The 12,149-nt window shown below is 40.1% G+C and overlaps 1 protein-coding gene across 1 annotated transcript in view; it reads left to right on the top strand.

The window, feature by feature from the left end:
• Positions 1–12,149, top strand: part of LOC131969017 (histone deacetylase 7-like) — a 51,007-nt gene that overhangs the window by 20,320 nt on the left and 18,538 nt on the right. The window contains exons 3-13 of the mRNA XM_059330128.1: positions 1,524–1,708; positions 2,379–2,466; positions 2,926–3,040; positions 3,262–3,341; positions 4,326–4,439; positions 5,718–5,815; positions 6,584–6,664; positions 7,638–7,791; positions 10,765–11,021; positions 11,279–11,485; positions 11,951–12,149. Coding sequence (XP_059186111.1) covers positions 1,577–1,708; positions 2,379–2,466; positions 2,926–3,040; positions 3,262–3,341; positions 4,326–4,439; positions 5,718–5,815; positions 6,584–6,664; positions 7,638–7,791; positions 10,765–11,021; positions 11,279–11,485; positions 11,951–12,149 — 1,525 coding nt within the window. The 5' untranslated portion in view covers positions 1,524–1,576. The remainder of the gene's footprint in view (positions 1–1,523; positions 1,709–2,378; positions 2,467–2,925; positions 3,041–3,261; positions 3,342–4,325; positions 4,440–5,717; positions 5,816–6,583; positions 6,665–7,637; positions 7,792–10,764; positions 11,022–11,278; positions 11,486–11,950) is intronic.

Raw genomic sequence — 12,149 nt, 5'->3', positions numbered from 1 at the left:
GTCCCTGCGTTACAGTGCTGTGCACAGCTTGTATCATAGTTCAGCAGGGTATGCCGGTAAAGAAACGTCCACTTGCAGGAATTTTGTGAGTAATGTTGAGTAATATTTTGGGTTGCAGTCATTCAGGCATACGGGTTCAGTAAATTTCCATCTCCCTCCCTCACTCCCACTGTCCCTCTACCCCAGAGGGAGCAAGGTGTCTCCTTCCATACTGTATCTGTTTAAGCTTTTGTATTGGTACCGAAACATTCCTCAGCATGTTTATTGGTTTCAGGTGTCAGTCGCATTGACACGTGAAAACAGTGTCATGTTATATGTGAGCTTGCATATGTTTTTATCTTGTTGTTCTGGTGTATCACAAAACTCAAGAAAACCTTGAGGCTGATGTTTCCTCACTACCAGTTATCATCAGCTTCCTTTTATATTTTATATGTCATAGCATCAGGCCCATATTGTGCCATGCACAGTAAAATCATTTGAGGTGAAAACTAAAGTTGCTATATCATATTTACAGTGGCCTTTGAATTGCATACATGGATCAAAACCTTTTCACACTCCCCTGCACCTATAAAAAGACATCTGTCTTTTGTTAGGACACTGAAGCTTGGTTGAATTCTCTCACTCATGCTAAACTTAGCTTTTTTATTTCTTTGATTTTTGTAAAACCTGGAAGAGAGATGACAGATTGATGTACCTGACCCAAATGCTTTGACTACACAATGTTCAAAACCAACTCCCCACCCTGTTTCCGTCATTCTTTCTTTCTTTTGTGCCCCTCCAACCCCAACACACACGAACACCCCTCTCTTATGCTTTTCTGAATGCAGTGTTGGACAATGGCCAGCTCCCTTGAGGCAGGAAGGCTTGAATGAAATGAAATATGACTGGTGAATGTTCAAGTACACATCTGGGCATAGACTTATGAGTGTGCTCTTGATCGTGTTTATGTAAAACACAAACAGTAAACTGCTCTTGGATTGTTCTAGGAATTTGTATGTGGCTATCTGTGGAAAAACATGCTTCACTTTGTGTTAACACATCTGAGACTACTTTTGATATACCTAATCTACAGTGATGTTATATATTAACCCAGCATGAGGGACATTGAAATATAGCTTCATATAAGGAAAGTGACATACTACCAACAACCCTCGCTACACATTGACACTCAAAAGCATAAACAGTGATACTCTTCAACTAATTGATGTCTTATTTTCTCTCTCTCTCAATTCAATTCAATTTCAATTCAATTCAATTGGCTTTATTGGCATGACGTAACAATGTATATATTGCCAAAGCAAATATCAGAAAAAAAGATAACGAGATAAGGAAAGCAATATTTAAATTAAATTATTATCATTCTGTTATTCATTTTAAATGAAAAGAAAAACTAATAACAATAAAAGAAAGATTTATACAATCTAACTGTCCCAGCAAAAAAAAGAAGAAAATTTTAAATCTCTCTCTCTCTCTCTCTCTCTCTCTCTCTCTCTCTCTCTCTCTCTCTCTCTCTTCTCCTGTAGTGGATGTGATCATCAGCAATCAGGTTTCATTATCCATACATGGGGAGCAGTCCATGGACCTAAGTGTGACCCAGAGGTTCCTACATCCAGGCCTAGATTCGGCCATGCTGGCCCCCCACCCTCCCTTCTTCCTGGGACCCCTCACCTCTCAGCATTGCTCCCAGTTTTCCCAGCAGCACTTGCAGGTAAGGACAGATGCGTGAGTCAGGAGGACAAAACTTTCAAAGCCAGTTAAGTCCAGTTTAAGTGACTGAGAATAAGCACCATAATATGTCTGAATCATCAGCATTCAGTATTCTGACTGTTCATGAAATGTTGACATATGTCTAGTCTTACCACATCTTTCCAACATGTATCCCCACATCAGCATTTTATTTGGATGAGGGTAGACATCGACCACAAGAACAAACCAGACGCTATTGCCACATATCCACCAAATTAGTGATTAAGAACGGGAACTCATTTGAAATATATTTGCTGAGATAATACAGTAAGTCTAGTCAGAACCAAGGGAATTTTCTCATAGACTTCTATACAAACATAATTCTATTTCAGTCAGTAGAGTCACCCCCTGCTGGCCATTAGAAAGGATCTAGGTTTAAATCACTTCTATAGTAAGATGTAGGTCAGGTTACTGTAAACAGACCACCTTCTCAGCATTAGATTCTGATCAATGCTGGTCATGGATCAAGCGTTTGTGCTGCACCTCTAGTACTATTTTTCTTTATTTTAATATGCAATTTTCTGTTATTTTGAGATGTGGCAGTAGCAATGTTTGTCCTTTTTGTGCAAATCTCACATGCACAGAACACTAGACTGGTCAGTGTTGATATCTCTTTACTTTTTTTCTCTCAGTATAACACTGAACAAAGGCCAAGAGAGATGGAGCAGGAGAAAAGAGAAGAGCTCCAACAGCTGATACGAAAGAATAAAAATGAGCAGAGTGAGTATGACATGTTATGTATTTCTCCTTACTGTAATGTGTATTAGTAGGTTCTCTGAAAGGCCATATTGGCTGTTGACGTGCTGTTCATCTGAGTCATAGCACACTGTATGTTTCAATGAAAAAGGAAGGGGATTTCCAACAGTGCTGTGATGTATTCTTAGATTCCAAGGAAATTTGTAGTCATATCAAACCAAAGTCAAACAAACACACTTGTTCAGGAAACACTGAGCTGTTTTTAGTTTTTATGAAGTGAAATGAAGCGAGCTCAGAGGAGACTGACAAATATCCTGGATCCTATTTAAGAAGTTTTCTGACTTCTTATTGGTACTACAGTACAGTAATTTACAGTAATTTGTGGAGAAAACTAGTCACATTTCTTTGTGAAAACATGTTGTTATTATTAGTTTATAATCCCACTGTTGACTGTATATCTAACTATCATTTATTGACTTCTAGGTGCTGTAGCCAGTCCTCTGGTAAAGCAGAAACTTCGGGAACACATTATTATGAAGAGCCAGCCCACCCATGACAGGGTCACTCCCAACCACAACAGTCCCGCACCAGGATACAGGTGAGAGAGAGAAACAAACAGATCAATCATTTTCCAAAGTAGAACTCGGACTGTATGAGCTACATACACAGCATAGTTTTCACAAAATTATGACTTGCATTTTCTTGTTGTAAGGAAGCCCTCTTCCTTTTCTGGGGTTGATCAAAGTTAAATGAAATGAAAATAGAACAAATCTCTTCATTCATGAATGAAGCAGTCTAACCGATACTTTGGTTATTTAGGCTGCCAGTTCCTGACATGTCCCCAAAGTCTCAGCCTACAGCCTGTGACCAGCGGAAAGACCTCGCCCTGCGTAGGACAGGTGAGATACCGCTGGTTGCTTGTGTCTTTGATGAGGGTTCCCACCCTGAGGTTAAAGCTGTGAAGGTCACTGGTGATTTTCCATTTCAGGTCTGTTTTGTTGCGGTTTGCTCTGTGTAATTTGAGTTCTCCCTCAAAAGTCATCTGACTGCATGGCTCAGTGGGATATTTTGTTCAGTGTGATACTTTTCAGTGTCTCAGCAAACTGTCATTACGTTACATATTCTGGACTAGAGAATGAAAAAGTGAGGGAGAGACTGAATGTACACAGGAGTGTCATTTCCAGTGAGACGAGGGAAACTCATTAAGCACCAGGCCTGCAGGGCCAGAGAGAGACCGAACAGTCATAAAGACAATAGCGAGACACAAAGACCAAAGGAGTTACATAACTTTAAAGAATTACAAGTATTTGTAAAATGAACCGCGTGAGAGTCCAGGGCAGGTTTCCCTCTCCATGTGAATGAAAGTGGGAGTGGTTCTGTGTTCCTGCACATCTCTGCGAGTACTGGAACATTATTTATTTGCGTTGCCCTAGAACCCTTAAGTGCCAGCACACACACACACACACACACGCACACGCACACGCACACACACACACACACACACACACACACACACCCACACACACACACACACACACACACACACACACACACACCCTCCAGTGCTTTTTTTGGCACAACGACAACACAAAGCTGCCTTTTATCTGCCATGAGCCAGCCACTGATTGATTGTTTTGTTTGGGCTCATTGGAGTCTGACCAATGCAAACATGGGACTTTTTATGCTATTGACCAGGGCTGAGGTATTTGCTTGGTTCAGCTATGCTGCACATTGCTTTAACTTATATGTATGCCATCAGTCTGTTTATCTTTAAGTTATTTGTTTGAAAGGTATATTACAGTTACATTAGATCTTTGGGTCAAGTATGTTCGTGTGTGTGCGCTTTTTCAGGTATTCATTTCTGTTTATTTGTGTGTGTGCAGTCTCTGAGCCCACTCTGAAGTGGAAGTTAAAGAAGCTCATCAGTACAAGGCCAAATCCACTGCAGCGTAAGATCAGTGCACCTCCCGCAGTCAAGCACAGGACAGAAACTCATGGTAGAGTATTTATATATAGCTGAAACACTCTCATGATCTTCTGTTTTATTTGTACTGCTCTTTTAGCTACTTCATGTCAGTGATTTGATAAGCAATTTCTACTGTATATCTGTTACCTTTTCATTAGGGGTGTGACGAGATCTCGTGCCACGAGATCTCGCGAGATTAAACTCGACGATATTTCTCGTTGCGTTAAAATCTGTCTCGCGGGATTTGTGAGCTATCCAAACTTCTATTTGTGACCTGTGGGGGCAGTGAAAGGAAAAGAAGAAGAGGAGGAGAAGGAGGGGAAGCAGCCAGAATGACATCGCAGGGGCCGGCGGCTCGTTAAGAAGAGTAAGGAATCGAAGCAGCACAGTCCTCCTGCAGCAGTCTCTCCCAGCTGCAGAGCCGGAGTCTGCAATTTGCTAATAGGCTAGCAGTTAGCTCTGTAGCAGTACAGTGTGTATGTGCTGCTGCTGCAGGAGGTGTTCACTTAGCGATCTCTGTTTGTTTACAACAAGCACCGGACACTGCGCACAGTTAGCAATGCCGGTTAATTCAAGATCACTATGTTTATGATCAGGGGGATGCTGCGCATAAATAGCCATGCTTGATCAGCTGCTGATGTTGTGCACAGTTAGCGAGGGCAGCCACAGTTGCTTCTCCAGAGTTTTCTATCGCTTATGTGATCACGGTCGAAACTGTCGCTAATCGATTATGCAACAATGGAAAACCAAACGTCACCTCCGGAGTCTCATAAATCCCTCTGGAGGCCTTTTTTGTAATGGAGACACGCAGAGTGAGCGGACATTTGAGAGGGCGTGGCCTGAGACTTTCCCAGCGGCCACTCTTCCCCCTAAAGGGGAAGAGTGGCCGCAGGCTTTTATTTTAACTTTGATAAATTTTAGTTTTAGTTTCAATTTGTGAAAGAAGACGTTTATTAAAAGCTCATGCTTACATCGTGCATGTAACGAGTGATATTAAAACATTTCAAAATGCATGTGCAAGCCGGTTAAATAAAAGTCTATTGGTCCAGTCATATATTGTGTCATTGTAGTTTTCTTAAAATCTCGTCTCGTCTCGTTCTCGTGAACCCAATATCGTGTCTTGTCTCGTCTCGTGAGCTGAGTGTATCGTCACACCCCTACTTTTTATATGTTATTACAACACACACTGTACTGACACAGTGTTGTTAATTTTCCAGTATGACATGTGCATCTTTTGGTGCCGTATGAAATACATGTGTTATTGATGGCTGTAATGAGTTGACGGACGTGTCTCAATTCTGTCACCCAGACTCCTCCCCCAGCAGCAGTAGCAACCCAGCATCTGGGTGCAGCTCACCCAATGACAGCCTCCATTCAGATAATGGGCACCTCCCACTGGCTCAAGAGGTGAGCCCTTCTTTTTTTTTTTCATATTCTAGCCATTAAGCATACTTTTTTTACCTTTTTTTTATTAGCATGTAATGAGTGCTCGGGTAAGGGATCAAGGAACAAGAATTGTTCAACCTCATGCACATCTGTTTTATCATACTATGATGGATTTATTTGTATGTTTACAAGAAGACCTTTTGCTCTTTTTTTTTACATTGAAAAGGTATAGTCCTGGTTTTGTGATTTTACCTCTGCTCTAAGGACAGTCACCAAGTGTTGAATATTAATAGGCGTTCAATGCAGAAAAGTAGTGGTGCCCAATGCTTTAAAAATGGAAACCTGAGAAGGTCAGACAGCCCATTATACAAATGTCACTTGATCACTCCTCTTCTAATTGAAATATTGATATAAATTCTCTTCAAACAACCTCTGTCAGCATCCCCACAACTGTGTCTGTTAGGGGACAAATCTCCACCAAACATTACTAAAGCAAAGTTTTGACTAGCATTAACATATTGTTAAAATAAAAAAAAAATAAAAAAAATTGACAATAACATTAATTTAAATCAATGGTAGAGTTAGTAAAAAGTCTTGTATAATAACCATTTTAATAGAACCAGAATGTATTATCTGTTTGAAAGTGAATACATGGCACTAAAGAGAATTAAACATGTACTATATTATGTACATTTTTGTTTTGGTGTGTTTATGTTGGATGATGTGATTTTTTTGTATGTGCATATAATCTCTATAATGTATATATCTGTCTATATCTGTCCTATTCAGGCACAGAGGTTGTTGGCCCATTTCACCTTGCCTCCCAACCCCACTGCCATGCCCAACATCACTGCTGGACTTCCTGCACAGGTAAGCAACAACACCTTGTAGGGCTCCCTTCAAAATTATAATGTATATATATATATATAAGTGTTTTAGTTCATAACAAAAGAAATGAGATATCACATTGATATACATCAATGATATGGATTTATGTGTAGACTGTGTCTCTGTCTAAAATTGTGTTTGCACACTTGAACACTTATAGAAACATGTGGTGTATTCAGGCTTTCACTTCCCTCTTGATCTCTGTGGTGCTTTCATATCTTGTGAATCAGTCATGTGGTGGTTTATTCACTTGATGGAGATGTTAACATGTTTGTAGAAGAGTCTTTTTCTGAACTGCAAACAGACCTTACCTTATGCTCTAATTCTCAAATTTTGCTAATTTGTGTTAAACTGCAACCATGAAAACGGCTCCCCTAATTCCTAGCAACATCTCCAGTTCTCCACACTGCAAAAAAGCCAACTTTTTTTGGCCTAAAACAGTGATTTAATTTGGTAAAACTTGGAAATATAAATTACTGACATTTAGGGCAATAATGTAAGTTAGCACAACAAAGGAAGCCAGTTGTCTGATCAAAAACAAGTTGGTGAGTTGTTGTTACTTATATCTTTAAGTTGGGGTTCAAAACAAGGGACAATAGTTCTGCTAACTCTTATTTCTTTGTTGTGAAATTTGTACATTAGCGAAACCTAGCGGCTAACTGATGCTAGTGGCGCTGCTTGTTACAGCCATCTATGGTTACAGCTACAAGAGTAGCCATTAGCGTATCAATGCTAACTCAAAATTGTGGTCACAACATTAGCTGACATTCATATCGGCGTTACAATCGTGCCAGAGATATTCAGAGTTGAGCAAACTCAAAAACAAAACTTAAAATATTTAGTTTAATTGTCCAACTTAAAATTTTATCGAAGTTTGTTGCCTTGAAATTTTGAGTTCACCCAACTTTTCTTTTTTTTGCAGTGCAGTTTCTAATCATCTTGCCTCTCTCCACAGGCTGACCTGCGAGTAGCCAGGCCACTGGCAGTATCTGCTCTGCATCCGGTCTACCTGCCTCTGGAAGGAGGCACTTCAGCCCTGGGTCAGCACCTGCAGCCCGTGCTCATACTGGAACCACACACAGGACTGGTGCACTCGCAACTTGTCTCCCGTGAGTTGTGATGCTGTAAATGTGTTATACAGCAGAAACAGAAATACCTCAATATAAACATATACAGTACAGGCCAAAAGTTTGGACACACACCTTCTCATTCAATGCGTTTTTCTTTATTTTCATGACTATTTACATTGTAGATTCTCACTGAAGGCATCAAAACTATGAATGAAAACATATGGAATTATGTACTTAACAAAAAAAGTGTGAAATAACTGAAAACATGTCTTGTATTTTAGATTCCTCAAAGCAACCACCCTTTGCTTACTAGAATATAAGACATGTTTCAGTTATTTCACACTTTTTTGTTAAGTACATAATTCCACATGTGTTCATTAATAGTTTTGATGAATTTACAATGTCAATAGTCATGAAAATAAAGGAAACGCATTGAATGAGAAGGTGTGTCCAAACTTTTGGCCTGTACTGTACTTATTGGCCACTTAATTAGGTACACCTAAGGTGTACAGGGTTGGACCCCCCTTTGCCTTCAGAGCTGCCCTTGTGTTTTCATGGGATAGATCCTATCTATCTGCTAGAACTCGTCTGTGTCCTCTGACCTCTGCCATCAACAATTTTTTTTAATACATAAATTAGGGGTCCTGCCGAGGTCAGTTTTGTCCGTGACAAAGCCTAGAACTGTGGCACAATACACAAGGTCCTTTTCAATTGGTGTATGAATAGAGGGGGCAAAGACAGCTTTCAGCAGCCTTGTGTCTATAAATGTGTGATATATAGGAAATTATGTGGCAAGGTAAGAACCCACCTTTTCAAGAAATCCTACAATATCTGACTCCCACTGTCTCTTACAACTTGAGCTGTCATAAACTCTAAATTCTGTTTCTTTATTTTGCATTAGTTCATCCATTTCATGTTAAGGGTTTTTGAGTATCTTTTAAAGCGCTATATCAATCCTATCAATTCTTATTGTTATTATTAGAGTACAAGACACATTCCGGATAAGGTGGCACAGAGGATATTTGAGGGCATATTTGAGTGCATTTAAAAAAAAAAAGTAATTCAAGGCAGACAATTTTCAAAGAAGGATTTGTGTTGTTTCTTAAAAATAAACAAGCTAAAAGAAATTTGGACAATGTGAAGGATAGAAAATTACATTTCAAGCTAGGATGGTTTAGTAATGAAATGTGACATCCCACCAACCCCCAAAGACTTACCTCAGACCTGTTTCCTGACGTCAAATGCAATGTGGGCTCACAGGAACTGGTGGGGAGAGTGATGAAGTGAAAGCTTCTATTTTGCTTTCTGTAATCAGGTAGTTATTCATCCAGGAAACTTTTCACTTTGTTTGGGCAATCTATAACTATCCTCAGTTCTTTATTTCCATTTGTGGTTTGTTCAATTGCTTCCCTGTAAAAGGGAAGGGAAGCTTCTTGTAAAAGAAGCAGTACCAAAATGATTTACGCTTATTTTTATTTTCTGAAGAAGTTTCACCTTTCACCAGAAGTTTCACCTTTTCCTTTATTTTTTATTGCAAGTCACAACAAAAAGCCTATAAAATAACTACTAGTCAACACTTCTACAACAGAGAAGTGCAGGTAAAGTGAGTAACATCAATAACAATTGCATACCCCTCAGGTATGCGAGTTCACGGATCTGTTTTTAAGTAAGTCTTGCGCTCCAGCTGCTAAAATAAGACAAAATGTCGGTGGAAATGGTCTAATTATTTTAAATTAAAAACTGAAGGAACATTGAGGTCTACTGTCTTGTGCTACATTTCTTTTGCCTCAATGTTATAATATAAACAGCACACGGGCGCCCTCTACTGACACTTGATGATGATGTGTAAAGAAATATGCTGTAAATTCAAACGTTATCATCAAGGCATATTTTCCTTTATATTATTATTTTGAACATGTAAAAAAAAACTTATTTATATGTAATGCCACAATTCAGGTTTTCTAATCCCTATCCTTTCTTTCCCTTACATCCAATATTTCTCTTTCCATTTTACGTTCCTCCTCTCCATTCAGGTTATCTTTTTTCTGTCCCTGTTTTTTTTTTTTTAAACTCTTTATTTATAGATCGTTTTCATTTTTCAGTACAGGAAAGTAGAACAAAAGACAAATACAAAACACTGAACAATTACCCATATTCAAGGTCCCGGGGTGATCAGTAAAATCCAGAAGACAGTAGTATAATACCCAATACACGCATACAGTCTCACTCATTAGCCAAATAGGCTTGCCATTTCTGCCATCGTTTTTCCCCTAAATCCTCTGATCTAAAGTCTGACTGAGTAAGTAATTTGCTCTAATACATGTAATTGATTTACAATATTAACGAAGGAGTCTATAGTGGGGGCATTTTTCTGGAGCCAACATTTTGTGATGGCCTTTTTACTTGCAGCCAGCAAGACCTTAAGTAGGTGCATATCAGCTTTGCTCAGCCCATCTGGCAAATTCCCAAGATAAAGAGTTGTAAATAATATATTCATATTAAAACATAAAACTTTTGAAATAATTTTTGCCACATCCCTCCAGAAGAACTGAATGGAGGGGCAAGTCCAAAAAACATGAGCATGATCAACAAATACCTCTCCACATTCTCTGCAGCAGGCCAGTTGTGTACCAGTGTGTTTTGACTTCTGCTTGGGAGTTATAAAAAAACGAATTAAGTTTTTCCAACAAAAGTCTCTCCAAGACCAGGAGTTGGTGGAGGATGACTGAGTCTCCCAGGCGTTCAGCCACATGTCCTCTGTAATCACAATGTTCAACTCTTTTTCCCATCGTTGTTTCACATAGTCCGTAGAATCCTCCTTCAATGAAGTGATGCTGTGATATAAGTTGCTTACTGTCCCTTTTTTTTTTATGTTTATTTCCATCCTTTGCACCTTTCTTTTTTTTTTCTCTCCTCCACATGTAACGATAACCCGCTGCCTCCTCTTGTTCTGTCTGCTCTGAATTAAATTTGATACTTTTAACCTGTTCCTCTCTCTCCTTCTCTCTGCAGTTCATGGTTTGAGCTCCATTCCTCTGCAGCAGCAGCAGCAGCAGCAGCCTCACCTGTCCTCCCACACCAGAAGGGAAGGCATAGTTACCTTGGCCTCTCACAGACCCCTGGAGCGAACACGCTCAGAGCCTCCACCCTACAGCCACTCACCCCTCAGTCTGCATGCCAACCGTCACTTACACATCCAGCACCAGCTGTCCCAGCAATACCACAAGAGCGGACTGGAAAGGTTCAAGCAGATTCCACACCTGAGCAAGGTGAGTAGAGGCAAGCATGGACAAAAGCATGTTGCATACAAATAAATGAACTATTACTGACAATGGTAGATCTTTGTGTGGTTTATTCTGTGGAGTCTTGTGCATGGATTTACCTAACAAAATAATTTGTTATTATTAGTTGAACACAATTAAATGTTAAAGAGAGCATAAGCAACCTTAAGACATGTTAACAATGTAAAACCTATACCTTATATTAGCTTACAAGCAAGTGCATTGAGAAGCCTCGTCTGACACAGATCCCATCGGAGGACATGGACCTGGAGGAGATTGGCTCAGAATCAGGTTCGGGACCCGGGTCCGTGTGTGATTCAGAACCGGGTTCTATGTGTGAGGACAGCTATTGCAGGAGACAGAGCACTGCCAGCACAGACTCGGTTTATGACACAGAGTCCACTACCTCCTCGCGGGACAGCTTGATCGAGCCCTCACATTCACTCAGTCAGGTACTGATAGAAACTCTTCACACACATGCAGAACTTTCCAGGGGAATGATGTCTAGAAGTATTTACTTTTTCCTTTGATGAATGACAAACAAAGAAATACATTGTTCACAATTTGCATCCCTATGGCTTATGTGCATTGATTACATTTTTTGCTGCATGCTCTTGACATAAGGGGGCGCTGTTGCTTTATTTATAAATATAATAAATGAATATAAATATATAAAGCGGGAGTTTCAGTATTGTAGAAGCATGCTTGGCAGTGCTGCATTTTCTTTATCAGTTGCTTGTTCTAGACAAGCAATATTAAATTGACCAAATAATGAGTAGTTTCAATGTACTGGAGAGAGGCTTTCAACTCATGAGTATGCAGAAGTTTTCTCCAGTTAGTGTTTGCCATGCACTGCTGCTGTTAAATGCTCCTTCATTCCCCATTCGCCCCTTCACCCACTGCCCTGGGAACCACAGAGGCAGGTGATCCTTAGATCAGGTCTCCAGCTGGAACCCCCGGGTGCGCCTGCCCTAATTTGGCATCATCAGCCTCTGGTTCGGACACAGTCCTCCCCAGCCTCCACTTCCTTGCCTCCTCCTCCACATCCACCTACAACCATGCCTTCCCTGTCGCTGTCCAGCCCTCCTGCAGACGTCAAGCTACGCTTCACCACAG

Source organism: Centropristis striata, chromosome 3 (genome assembly GCF_030273125.1).
Source record: "Centropristis striata isolate RG_2023a ecotype Rhode Island chromosome 3, C.striata_1.0, whole genome shotgun sequence".
NCBI lineage: Eukaryota > Metazoa > Chordata > Actinopteri > Perciformes > Serranidae > Centropristis > Centropristis striata.
The sequence above is the reverse complement of the archived record's forward strand: the minus strand, read 5'-3'. Positions and strand labels throughout refer to the sequence as shown.